A 14,251-nucleotide genomic window follows, 5' to 3' on the forward strand; every position below is an offset into this window, starting at 1 on the left:
TGCTCACCTAAATTTTATTCCACTTTTTCATTCCATCTACCATCTTCTAAAAGGGCAGCTGAAGTGTGAAGATAAGGTTTTAAACTGAACTCTTACTACAGCAAGACAATTATTTTTTTATTACTTTTATTACTTTGATGGCAGAAATTTTAATTTTTTTCATCACTTCAAACCCATATGTTCAATGTTATTCATCATAAGACTATATGTATAGAAGACACCTGTATATGACCTTTCTGGAAACCCCTGGACCTCTCTCTTGAAAATACTAATTTTCTATACTTGTAATTACAATTCTTTACATCTTCACATTCCAAAAGATCTCAAACCTCTAGACCAGTGGTTCCCAAAATTTTTTGGCCTACCGCGCCCCCTTTCCAGAAAAAAATATTACTTAGCACCCCTGGAAATTAAATTTTTTTAAATTTTAATAGCAATTAATAGGAAAGATAAATGCACCTGTGGCCATCACCACCTCACTGGATCACTGCAGCACCCACCAGGGGGTGGTAGCGCCCACTTTGGGAATCACTACTCTAGACCCTGATGACAAGGCCTCTTATTTTAAGGTGATTTTTTTCCCTCCTTTGACCTTAAATGTATGGCTTGTTCAATCCCTTTCTCTGAGATTAGGTTATTTAAATTCCTTATTTCTTAATCTGTTAATATGAGTTATTTATATTTTTGTAAATATTCATTGTCTTCATTCAGTGACATTCTTGCTGACATATAATTAGGCTAAATTGTTTCCAATAATTTCTCTAATTTCATTTTTGTTAACTATTTTTGATAATGGTAATCTGACTTCCCTTTTTTAAAATAAAATTCAATAATTGGTTAATCTATTTTATTATTATTTTTAAAATAGTTTTTTTTAGTTCAATGGTTTTTTTATTTTCAGTTTTGTTTATAGCTATGACTTCAGAACTTCTGTTTTTGTGTCTGGTTATGGTTTTTTTAAAAATTGGTTTTACTGTTGTTGTATGCTCAGTTCAAAGGTCTATTTTCTCCTTTTGTGGATGAAACAATTTGATATAAATTTCTCTCAATGACTGTTAGCTATTTTACATAAATTTTGATGTGTTGTCTTTATCTGCTCATTTTCTTTGGGACAATATTTTTGGCTTCTATTTAAGTTTAAAATTTTTCTTAAAATGTCATTAATTATTTTTATTGTATTGTGCTAAATAAAAATGTGTTTAATATTTCTACTTTCCTATATTTGTTTATGAAGTTTCTTTAATGGTCAATTTTTGTAGAGCTGCCATGCACAGCGGAGAAATATCTATACTCCTTTCAGTTCCAAGTCAGTAATGACCAGTGATCTAGCATATTTAATTTTATAAAATTCTATTCAGATCCTAATATCTTTTTTTGATTATCCTTTGTTATATTTGTCTAGGTCTGAGGGGGGCACAATGAGATCTTCAACTATTACAGTTTTTCTTTCTATTTCCCCTATAAATTTTTTTTCAAGTATTTAGACGCTTTGCTATTCAGCACATATATTAAGTATTTATATAATTTCATCATCTATATATGGTACTTTTAAGGATAATGTAGTATCCCTGCTTATCTCTTTCAAAATGACACTCCTAATTTTTTAATACATCTGAGGCACAAGAAATTCTACTTCAACTCCTTGTTTGAATTCTTTGTGAATCTTTATGTTCTAAATGTGTTTCTTATAAACAACATATTGTTGGAGTCTGCTTTCTAAACCATTCTTCTACTCTCCTCTATTTAACCAATGAGTTAAATCATTTGCACTTACTGCTATAAATAGTCTTTTCACAGTTAGCATATCTCCTTATAATTTTTCATCTCCTTCCCCTTTCTCTTTGCAAAAAAGAAGATGGAAAAAGAAAGGCAATAGGATCTATATTAGTAATCTATAATTGAAAGAGTCTGATCCCATTCTTCTGCCTCCCTTCTCTTCATCCAACCAGGATAACAATTATTCATTCTTACAATGTCAATCTTCTCTCTCTGATACATGTTTCAAAGCCGAAGTTTAATTTTCTTCTGATTATTCTATTCCCAACTCTACTCTTCCTCTTAAATACTATCCTCCTCCTTCCCTGTCCCTAATGGTTTCCCTGTTAAATTTAATGTATTTCTAAAATTAGAAGGGAAGGGGGTTTCAACCCTCCTCTATCCAGTTCAAATAAGACTGAAGCTCATGAGATGTCAGAATTTCTCCCACTCTTCTCTCTCTCTCTCTCTCTCTCTCTCTCTCTCTCTCTCTCTATATATATATATATATATATATACGTATATATATAAGTAAAAGCAAAGCATCAAATTATATCTATATAATATGTATATATATATATAAAATAAAATTCTTCTGCACTCCAATCATAAGAAATAGTAAGTTTTCCCCCTTCTTTATTTCTTCTATGTTATATTCTATTTTCTCTTCCTTTTTTTCCTTCTTTTAAAAACAAAAAAATGAACCAAAACTATCCCAGGATCCTGTGTTTGCTTTTCTTTCCTCCTTCTATGACTCTTTTTTTTTTTTTAATTTTAAACCCTTAACTTCTGTGTATTGACTTATAGGTGGAAGATTGGTAAGGGTGGGCAATGGGGGTCAAGTGACTTGCCCAGGGTCACACAGCTGGGAAGTGTCTGAGGCAGGATTTGAACCTAGGACTTCCTGTCTCTAGACCTGGCTCTCAATCCACTGAACTACCCAGCTGCCCCCCTTCTATGACTCTTGAAGACAGTCAGATTCTAAAGGGACCCACGTATCTCCTGCCCCTCTTAGAACATAAGAACTTAATCATCATACATTATCAACATAATCATCATCCCCTTCCAAATGCTCAAATGTACTACCATTTCTAAGTTTCTCTGGTCTCCAACGTTTTCATTTTAAAAATTCTATTCAGCACTGGTCGTTTTATTAGGAATGCTTGATAACCCTTTATCCATTAAAACATGCATTTTCTCCCCATTGGATTATAATTAAGTTTTACAGGGATAATTATTCTAGGTTGTATTAGGAACTGTTATAATTGTTTATTATTATGGTGTTATTAGCATTCACAGCAAATTCTTGACCTTTTTCTTTTGTCTTTTTGGGTATTATACTACAAAATCTTTTCTCCCCTCAGAGTTGGTAGCTGCCAGATTCTGTGAGATCTTTCCTGTGGTTCCTTGGTATAGAAACTTGTTCCTTCTGGCTATTTGCAGTATTTTTATCTTGACCTGGAAGCTCTGGAGTTTTGCTGACACTCCTAGATGATCTCAATTTGAGTTTTTTTCCAAGAGACTAGTAAGTTCTTTCTATTTTCACCTTGCCCCCTAATTCCAACAGATTTGGACATTTCTTTTAGGATTTCTTAAAATATGGTATCTATGTTTTCCATTTGGTCATGATTTTCAGGAAGTGCAGTAATTCTTAAATTATCTCTCCTTGACCTCTTTTCTAGGTCAGTTGTTTTTGATAATGAATACCTTACATGTTCTAATTCTGCCTTTGTTCAAAATGGCATGGTTGATATGTTAGCTAGTTTTACTAAACTGCTTTCCCTTCTCCCTCTCTTTCCTTTTTTGGTCTTTGTGGCAAAAGGTCACTTTCCAAGATGGGGAAGAAGAGAAGTATTATTCAGAAATTAAGGTGATGTAGTAAACAAAACATTTCTTCCTTTACTGGACTTGTGATTCCATCAATTCCAGGTACTCATGGAGAAGATATTCCTGTGCCTAAGCAGATTGGCACCTGTCTGACACTTTTAGTTTTAAAGACTTGCCCGGGGCATGGAGAGATTAGGAAAGGCACAAAACCATTATGTCAAAAGTAGGACATGAACCTGGGGCTTCCTAACTCTCCATCCACTATAAAACACTGTCTCTCCAAATATGAATAAAATATGAACAAAAATTTAAAAAAAAGAAAATAAATTGGTTTCTAATCAACTAATCCATTTTTTTCAGTTTCTAACATTTATTCCCTTTTTTCCAGCACAGGGTCACCCATCTAGTTCATACCCTCATGATTATTATATTATAATAGCCTCTTATTTGGGCTTCCTGCCTTAAGCTTCTCCTTTCTTCAATCCACAGCTGCCAAAGTGATCTTCTTAAATCATGCATCTAACTAAGCCACTACCCTGCTCAATAAGTGGCTCCTCATAACCTCTAGAATCAAATATGAATGCCTCTTCTATGTCACTTAAAGTTCTTTACAACCTGGCTCCAACTTAGCTTTCCAGGAAAAACCTCCTGAAATGTGGACTCTGCAAATCAAGAGCCTGTTTTCAAACTTGATTCACAATGTACTCTAACAGAGCACAAAGGAAACTTCAACAACAATAAAAAACACCCTGACAAATCCTCTAAAATAGTCCCATAAGAGAAAGTCATATTCCAAAAACCAGATTTCAAGACAGATTTCTGGTCTACAATTCTCTGATGGTACTTTAATCAATGTTGTGAAACGGGAAAAAAAAAATATTAGTAAAATAGGCAGCTCTCAGTGATGTCACTAAAAAGGACGGTTTTGCAGTATTCATGTCTCAAGGGTAGTCTGGGGTTTAGATGTAACAGCTCTGATTCTCAAGGTCCAAAGAAAAAAGAAAATTATTTTCTTGAAAAAACTAAACCCATGTTTATACTTCAAGGCATCAGATGAAGATATCAGGTTGGGTCGTGGTCTAATATTATGAAAAAAGCACCAAGCAAGGACAAGAGCTGAAATTCTTACTCTGACCCTAGTTATATGACTGCGGGAAGTTTGGGAGGAGAGAGGAGAGAAGGGAATGAGAACTGATACAATGCCTACTATGTGCCAGGTACTGTACCAAGCACTTGTGACAAATATTATCTTATTGATCCCCACAAGAAACCTGTAAAGTAGGTGCAATTATTATTCCTGTTTTACAGATGATGAAATTGAGGCAAACAGAAGTTATGTGGCTTGCCCAGGGTCACACAGCTAATAAGTGTCTGAGACTGAATTTGAACACAGGATACCCTGACTCTAGAATCAATGTTTTATTCACTGTACTATCTAGCCACTTTGGACAACTAATAATCCCTCTGAATCTCAGGTTCTTCATCTATAAAACAGGTATGAAGATACATATAATAACCACTTCACAAGGTTGTAAAGAAAGAATTCTGAAAATCTTAAAGTGCTAAACAAAAATGAACATTATTATTAAATTACTTACCTTAAACACATCTTCCAAACAGCAACTAAGTTCTTCCTCTTTTACCACGATGGTTCCTGGTAGTAATTCCTGCTTGGTTGACAGCTCTAGAGAATACAAAATGGGATATAAAGGCTCCATAAGTTGATAATTAGGAATTTATTTACCAAAAACAATTCCAAAGAGTGGCTCAATGTTTGATACAACACAAGAACATAAATTACCGGAGGAGGAGTTCTCTATTTAATAAGAACTGTTAAGATACTGGGGAAATCATTTAGCAGAAAGGAGTTTGAAACAATACTGCAATAAGCTCCAAATGGATGTGACCTGAATATAAATGGTTATATCATTTTTTAAAAAGTATAAAATTCAGTACCTCTCAGAACTATAGACAGAAGAATTTTTTTTTAGTCCTAAAAATTTTTAATTTAATTAATTTAGAATATTTTTCCACGGTTACATGATTCATGTTCTTTCTCTCCCCTCTTCCCACCCCCTCCCATAGCCAACATGCAATTCCACTGGGTTTTACATGAAGACAGAAGAATTCTTAACCAAACAAGGTATAAAGAAAATCATTATCATGTTCTTTCTCCCTAAACCCACTCCTCCTCTGAACATTCCTCCTAAGAAAACACAAGTGTCTAGGAATCACTTTTTTTTGGTATTCTCAGCCCCTAGCACAGTGCTGGAGACAGAGGAGGCACCTAAATGCTTTCTGAATCACTGGGATCATAAAACACAAAAGAGACCATTTTGGTAACCTAAAGTTAAAAATTTCTTAGAGCTCTCTAATAGAAGTTGGACAACTAAGATATAGAGGGAGTTAGCCCAAATATAATAAGATCGAGCCATTTCCCAATAAATAAATGATCAAAAGATATGAAATGTTTTGAAAAGAACTGCAAACAAAGCATATAAAAACAGGCTCCAAATTACAAATAAAAAGAGAAAAAAGGCAAATTAAAATAACGCACTCTCTAAACTGGCAAGGATGATCTAAAAAACCCATCAACAGTCATGGTAGAGAAGCTGTAGAAAGATTGGTACACTAAAACAATGTGGGGGAAACAGAGAGTTAGTCTTATTCTGGATTTTAATTTGGAATTATGCAAGAAAAGTGACTAAACTGTTTCATATAGTTTGACCCAGAAACACTTATAGGCATAAATTTCAAAGAAGTATAAAACAGAAAGTTCCAATATAGACCAACATATTCATAGTAGCACTTTTTTGTAATAGCAAAGAACTAGAAATAAATTTGGAACACATTGATGGGGGAATCGCATAAATATAGTCTAGATCATAATGGAATAAGTATAGTGCTATAAGAGATGGGGAATATGAGGACTCAGAGAAACATGGGGAAGATGTATATGAAGTGATACAAAGTGAAATGAACTGAGATAGAACAATATTCACATAGGATAAGGCTATATAAATAAAAAGAACACTAAAAGGAAATTGGGCTAGGAAGATCTCAAAAACCATTATGGCCAAATATCTCTTATCCAAAGACTATATATATACAAAAATATTGATAGTGGTTCTTTTAGTAAAGGTCTATAAGCTAAGAGGAGACTCTCTAAATGGAGAAGAGTTGAACAAAATTGGGAGATCAGAATGTAATGGAATAACATGTGCCACAAGACATAATAACAAAAGAGATGGTCTCAAAGAATCTGAGAAGACATAAAGGAATTGGCGAAGAATGAAGCGGGCAGAATGGGGAAAACAATTTACCCAATAACAACATTGTAATAAAGAAAAACAACTTTGAAAGCTTGAAAAACTCTGAGCAATGCAATAATCAACCAAGAGAGGGAAGGGAAAAACAAGCAAGTAGTTAGCATTTTTTATATTGCCAGGCACTGTATAAGCACTTTACAAATATGGCATTTCTGAACTGATTGGAACTAGGCCTTAAAGGGCTATAAAACTGTGCATACCCTTTGACTCAGCAATACTACTACTAGGTTTGTATCATGAAGAGATCAAAGGAAAAGGAACTATAAGTACAAAAATATTTATAGCAGCTCTTTTTGTAGAGGCAAAGAACTGGAAATTCAGGAGATGCCCATGAAGTGGGGAATGGCTGAACAAATCATGGTACATGATTGTGATGGGATATTATTGTGCTACAAGAAATAAAGGGCATGATGGTTTCAGAAAAACTGGAGAAGTTTCAAGTTCTTACTCCTGCAAAGTGAAGTGAGCAGAACCAAGAGAACACCGTACACAGGAATAGCAATATTGTCAAATGATTGGCTACAAATGACTTCCCTATTCTGATCAACAGAATGATCCAAGGCAATTCCAAAAGACTTATGATGAAAAATGCTTTCAACCCCCAGAGAAAGAATTGAAGAATTTTAAATGCAGATCAAAGCTTACTTTCTTTTTCTTGTTTTGATTAACTGTGCTATTTTTTTAAAACTCTTATCTTCTGTCTTAGAATCAATATTATGTATTGGTTCCAAGGTGGAAGAGTGGTAAGGGCTAGGCAATGGGGGTTAAGTGACTTGCCCAGGGCCACATAGCTAGGAAGTGTCTGAGGCCAGATTTGAACCCAGGATCTCCTGCCTCCAGGACCCCAAATGAGGTCATGAAGTGTCAGACACAATGGAAACAATTGAATAACAACATTATTATTATTATCTCCATTTCACAGATGAAGAAACTGAGGTACAGAGAGATTAAGTGATGTAAGCAGAGTCACATGGCAAAAAAGTGTCTGAGGCAAGATTTGAATTAAATCCTTCCTTACTCCACATCCTGTCCTCTATTCATTGGACCACCTCATTGACTCTATTATGGTACACTGGAATAAATTAATTTAATTTTTTAAAGTTTATTAATTAAACAAGTACCATAGGACTATGTTACAAAAATGAACTTTTACATTGCTTAATATAGTGAAATAAAAATTATTTTTATGCTTTTAAGTTTTATTTTATTCCCCCATTACATGTAAAAAGTTTCCAACATTTTATAAAGAATTTTGAGTCTTGAATTCTTTCCCTCTCCCTCCCACTGAGATGATAATCAATCTGATAGATTTTACATATGCGATCATGACCTAAAAATTCTTACACATTAAAACTAAGAGTCTTGAACTCTTGTCTTAAAAAGAACATGATTTTAGATATTTTACTTCCTTTCAAGAGTCTGAAAAATTTACATTTTTCACTCAAAAAATATATCCCACGTCTCTAATCAAGGAAGTCTGAATGGTTCTACTGACTATTATTATTAGACTACAGATAACTTTGTAAATGAAACTATTTCATTCAACCAAAATGACAAATTGTTCCTTTTCCAAACCCCTGAAGAAGAGGGACCATTCCCTAGAGATGCTCCTCCTCTCATTGAAAAGGGACATTTAATAGCTTGTAAACTAATTTCCATCTAAAGAAAAGGAAAGAAGAGAGACACCAAAGAAATGACTTCACTTTCTATATGGGTTTTATTCTGTTCTGCTTTAAGTGACTTGGGTGAGATGAGTCCCACCTCTGTCCTGGAGAAAGTAAGAGGAGGGGAACAAGCCACACTCTGCCTGACCTCTTCCACACCTTGGCAGAGAAGGAACTAGCCAGACAGACAAGGGTCTGCCCATTCAGAGCCAGTCAAAGGCCAAGGATAGACCAAAAACTGATTTTTTTCATTAAAAATTTTTTCCTTTAATACTATATATAGTCTCCAGAGCAAGGAGAAATAGCTTTTAAAAATTGTAATTGTATGTTAGTTAATATACATTTTGTTATTGTCTGCAAGCTTATTCTAGAACTTGAAGGCTAACTAGATTTCCTTGTGGCCCACAAGTTAGAGCTGCCAGATTCTCCATGGGAGAATGCATAAAATGCTCAGGTGGGACTTGTAATGCCACTGTAGAGGGCACCCCCTCAATTGGTGTGCGGGAGGTGCTGGAGCACCTTGGAAGAGTCTCAGGACATGCTCAGGGTCACACAGTGGTCGCCCCTCATCTCTGGCTTCCCTTTCTGGGCGGTCCTGGTGGGTGAAGTAGAGCAAAGGTTTCTCTCTACACCCAAGGGTCTGCCTGCAGCAATGGTTTACCCTTGGCGATGGGAATTCTCTCAATCCTTCTCCTTTTGGGGGGTGGAGGGTAGAGGGCATTACAGAAGGCCAAGCCAAGGGGAAGGAGTGGAGGGAGAGCCATACAGTAAAGTTATCTCTTAAAAATTAAAGCAAGAATTGTCTATAGAAGTTTTAGGTATGCTGTTGGTAATGGAATACTATTGTGCTAAAAGGAATACTACTGTGCTTAAAGGAATAATGAACTGGAGGGATTCCATGTGAACTGGAACGACTTCCAGGAAGTGATGCGGAGTGGAAGGAGAAGAACCAGAACCTTATACACAGTGTTATAGGTGCTGATATGCTGATAATGGGATGGTCCAAGGTCCTCTGATGGTATGAGAAACTGAAGCTGAGTGAGAATGGGAATCCCTAGGTGAACACCAGGTTGTGGTGGTGAACACCAAGACCCTACAGGGATATTTGTAACTAAACTAACAGCTCCAAGACCAAGACCCTACAGGGATATTTGTAACTAAACTAACAGCTCCACTATAACAATGTCCCAGGAATAAGGGATCAAATAAGAGACTGTGGGTTAGATCACACAGCTTCTTTGACTGCTTATCTTGGCTTCAAAACTGATGGATTACACTAGTGACTGCAGTTTAACTTTAGTGTGAGTAATCCCTCTTCCCTCAGATACCCAAGGATATGTTTGATGATCCTTAGGGTAATGATGACATCCACCTAAGTAAGTTTCAGAATTTAATAACAGCAAACTTAGGGAAGGGAAGCAGGGACTAAAGGAAAGAGGTATAAGGAAAGCTTGGCTAAACTACTGATGATCAGGTCCTATCAATCAGAGGTAGTCAGGTTTGATATTATCAGCTGGAGAGGTTTGTCCCCTCAGTTGCAACCTGGCTGCTCAGCCTGTACCAGATTGTTTGATGGTATTTATATTGCTTCTTTCCTGATGATGATTGATTAGGATGTATAACACAGCTTTACACAGAAGTTGAGGGTGTGGTAGTGATTAGAACTGGATGTAGGTATCCTGGGATGATTTAGCCTACCCCAATTCCCAACCAACCTCCCACCAAAAGTTCCTTCTCCAAATTGAGAGAGCTTCTTGTTCAAAATCCTGCTTTTTATAGTCTGCCAGTAACTGCCTCTCCTTTGCTGGCTCATGGCAAGCTCTGTTGGTTCCAAGTTCTAAACTGCTAAGTGTCAATCATCCTGTTCTCCATTTTGCATAGCAGGAATTACAACAGAGACAGATACACTGTGGCATAATCGAATATAATAGACTTCTCTACTAGCAGCAATGCAATGCTCCAGGACAATTCTGAGGGACTTGTGAAAAAGAACACTATCCACATCCAAAGAAAGAACTGTGGGAGCAGAAACACAGAAGAAAAACAACTGCTTGATCACATGGGTCGATGGGGATATGATTGGGGATGTAGACTCTAAACGATCACTCTAGTACAAATATTAATAATATGGAAATCAGTCTTGATCAATGACACATGTAAAACCCAGTGGAATTGCTCATTGGCTATGGGAGGGGGTGGGAGGAGGGGACAATGTAATAAGTGGATAATGTGGCTAATAATATGGAGCTAGTTGTACAAGTGAGTCACCTGGGGCCTGGGAGCCTGTAACTAAGGTAGCAGGAGATTTGGAGCTGTCAGTGATGTGAAGCCTGAGCTGTGGCGCCCAGTCAGTCTCCCTGCTAGCTATAGACTCCTTTAAGGTGGTGAGTGAGGGGCCCCTCCCTGCTGGAGTAACTGCCTTCCTGTTGGGTGAAAGCAGAACTCAACAGGAAGTGGAGCTCATACTTCCTGGATACAATGGAGGTTTGGTCCGCTACTTCCTATAAACTCAAAATTGATATTTTCTCCTCTCCTCAGTCCCTTTAGCCTAAGATGATGATATAATACCTGCAGGTACTCTCAGTTTCAGGCTAAGGGTTTTATTTTTAACATGAAAGGGAAACCTGAGGTAAGAGGGTTTAGGGTCTTGAGAAGCTGTTGCTAGGGGCGACTGGCAAGTGTTGGCTATGGACCTGGAAGGTAAGGTCAGGCTGAGGGAACCAGCCCTCAGTCAGAGATAATTTAACGCTGCCTTGATGTTATGTGATCCACCAGCTAAACAGATATAGTTGTTAAGTTGATTTAGGGGTGTCTAAGCTAGGCTACTCTAAGGTAAATTCCTGCCCACATTCCACCTCCCTCAACCTCCCCAGGGTCCCCAAGGGAAAGTCAAGGGGTAGCTGGGTGTCTGGGTGAGGTCAAGGAAATCAGAACCCCCGGGTTGGTTTTGCAGGGGTTTATATAGTCCCAGCTCAACTGTTAGCTCCTGGGACTGGTGCCTGCTGGGCCAGAGTTCCATTCTGCTAACTGACAGGATTGCCTAGGGTAATATTGTAAATGCAAGAAATCTTGCATAAATCCTGCATTACAAGGGAAAAGAACATAATTCATGTAACCATGGAAAAATACTCTAAATTAATTAAATAAGTGAACTTAAAAAAAAAAGTTTTAGGCATGGGGGGGACTCTTGGAGCATATTCTCCCCTAGATGGGGAGGGGGATTATTGTACAGCACTGTGCAATTTAGTAAGCCTGCATTTAATGTTGGCAATAGTTTCCTGTATCCTTATCAATGATGCTTTATTATAGGTCCATTTACAGTTTCAGCCATCCATCATAGGGCTTAGGATGTGCCCTCTACAGAGATGGGGGACACACTGTATGTCAAAGAATGCACTTTGTGTACAAGCAAAGGAATAGGAACAAAAGGAGGGAAGTGGCCAAACTAAGAGTAAGAGACGGACACAACACACTGTCATTCTCCTCTCAGAAATAACCAGTATGAAGAATTGGGATAAGCCTGGGAAGCTTTATAAGCAGAAGGAAGGAAGGAAAGCCCGAACAATTTACCCAATGAGCGAAGTCCTGTGAAGAACAAGGACCCTCACCATTCTAGACAAAGCAGTGGCCAACTGTGGTCACAGGATGATGAGGAAATGTGCCTTCCACCTCCTGGCAGTGGTCAGAATGGGGCATCTCTTTGTTTTGCTTCCATTGGATTTCTTAATTACAAGCAGAGATTCTATTTGGGGAAGGCAGTGGGAAAGGGAAACAATGTCTAAAAAAAAAAAAGTATCCAAAACATATTTTATCCCCCCAAAAAGCAAGCTGTGGCTCTCCCCTTCTGCAGCAGCTGCCAAGGTGTTGGTTTGTAAAATATGACAGAGTTGGAATAACTAGTTGTTTTTTTCCTGCTTGGATAGTCCCATCATGAGCCCTTTACCTGTTGTACTGGAGCATCGATGAACCGGCTCTAACACTGGCTGCAGCAAGTGTTTCATGGCCAGCTGAGGGTGTTCTCTTGTAATGGTCAAGAAGGTAGTGGTAGCAACTCTCTGAAACTGCCGGGCTACCAATTTATCCCGAATGTGCAATAAATCTAGAATCTAGAAGAAGAAAAGAGAAGTAGCATTTAAATCACAGAAGAACTCCTGATTGTCAAGCTGCCAGAGATTTTGATCAAGCTGCTCAATGGCTACAGTTTTTACAAAGAGACTGTTCATAGGAGAAGTTAGATAGCTCAGTGGATTGAGAGACAGGCCTGGAGAAAGGAGGTCCTGGGTTCAAATTTGACCTCAGATACTTCTACTTGCGTAACCCTAGGCAAATCACTTAATCCCATTTGCCTATTCCTTCCCCTTCAATCTTAAGAATTATTACTAAGAAAGAGTTTTTAAAAAAACTGTTAATAGATTTTTAAGCACCCAAGCTATTTTAGCCACTATTTAAAAACTAGATTTATCTTCATTTTTTAGACATATAAGTATATAGTTCAACATTCAAAGAATTTTTATCATGAGTTTTTCAATTTTGTCTGTAAGCATACCCTTCAGTATCTGGGAACCCTGAAGAACAGAGTGTCCCAAGAACATGGCCTCCAGTACAAGGAATTCCAACCAACAAATCACTTTAGTACCTTATGACTATATAAGTTCATACACAGATAACTATGCCATAAGATTGTTCTACCTACTAAAATGAAATTTTAATCTCTAGGTTCAAAAGATCAGAAATAGGGGCAGCTGGGTAGCTCAGTGGATTGTGAACCAGACCTAGAGACGGGAGGTCTTAGGTTCAAATCTGGCTTCAGACACTTCCCAGCTGTGTGACCCTGGGCAAGTCACATGACCCCCATTGCATACCCTTACCACTCTTCTACCTTGGAACCAATACACAGTATTGATTCCAAGATGGAAGGTAAGGGTTTAAAAAAAAAAAAGATCAGAAATAAGATAACTTCCACCTAACGTTCCAACCTGAAAAGAACCTAACCAGCCCTTCAAGCATGCCTCATTGTGAATTCCACCTATTAAACAGTAGCAAAGAGGCTAATGGGCAACCTCCCCAAGGAATTAATTAGACCCCAAAGAAGAGTGAGGTCCCTTTCAAAACAGACTAACAAACTATTATGCTACTTCTTCCAGCCAACCCCAAATTGCACCCCATCAGAGGACACATCAGGATGCTCAAGGCTATTTTTTGTTCAGTTGTCTCTGACTCTTTGTCAGAGTTTTCTTGGTACTTGGGTTTTCTTGGCAAAGATATTAGAATTGTTTGCCATTTCTTTCTCTGGCTCATTTAGAGATAAGGAAGCAAACAGGATTAAATGACTTGCCCAAGGTCACATAGTCCATAAATGTCTGAGACCAGATTTGAGCTCAGGAAGATCTTCTTGATTCCAGGCTAGATCCACTGTGCTATCTAAATGCTTTATCCTCAAAGTTCCTTTTATGAAAAAAGTAGAGAGCCTTCAGGTGGTAAAATACAATAATAACTTACCTGAGGGCAGATCTGCTGATAGTAATCTTCTAAGGAAAGGGATTGTTGGGGGCAGGAGGCCAGAATCTTAGCCACCATGTCACACTTCCTCCAGTCAGCAGCAACAGCTTCAGCACCAGCACCACCAGCTGCTCCAGCTGTACCCAATGGATGAAAACATCAAATAAACTCAAGGAA

The 14,251-nt window shown here is 37.5% G+C and overlaps 1 protein-coding gene across 1 annotated transcript in view; it reads right to left on the reverse strand.

Moving 5' to 3' along the window:
- TANGO6 (transport and golgi organization 6 homolog) overlaps positions 1 to 14,251 on the reverse strand; it is a 214,771-nt gene that overhangs the window by 184,110 nt on the left and 16,410 nt on the right. Inside the window, exons 5-7 of the mRNA XM_044663151.1 lie at positions 14,075 to 14,211; positions 12,519 to 12,681; positions 5,181 to 5,266 (exon numbers count right to left, since the gene is read on the reverse strand). Coding sequence (XP_044519086.1) covers positions 5,181 to 5,266; positions 12,519 to 12,681; positions 14,075 to 14,211 — 386 coding nt within the window. The remainder of the gene's footprint in view (positions 1 to 5,180; positions 5,267 to 12,518; positions 12,682 to 14,074; positions 14,212 to 14,251) is intronic.

This window comes from Gracilinanus agilis, chromosome 2, assembly GCF_016433145.1.
Source record: "Gracilinanus agilis isolate LMUSP501 chromosome 2, AgileGrace, whole genome shotgun sequence".
Lineage (NCBI taxonomy): Eukaryota > Metazoa > Chordata > Mammalia > Didelphimorphia > Didelphidae > Gracilinanus > Gracilinanus agilis.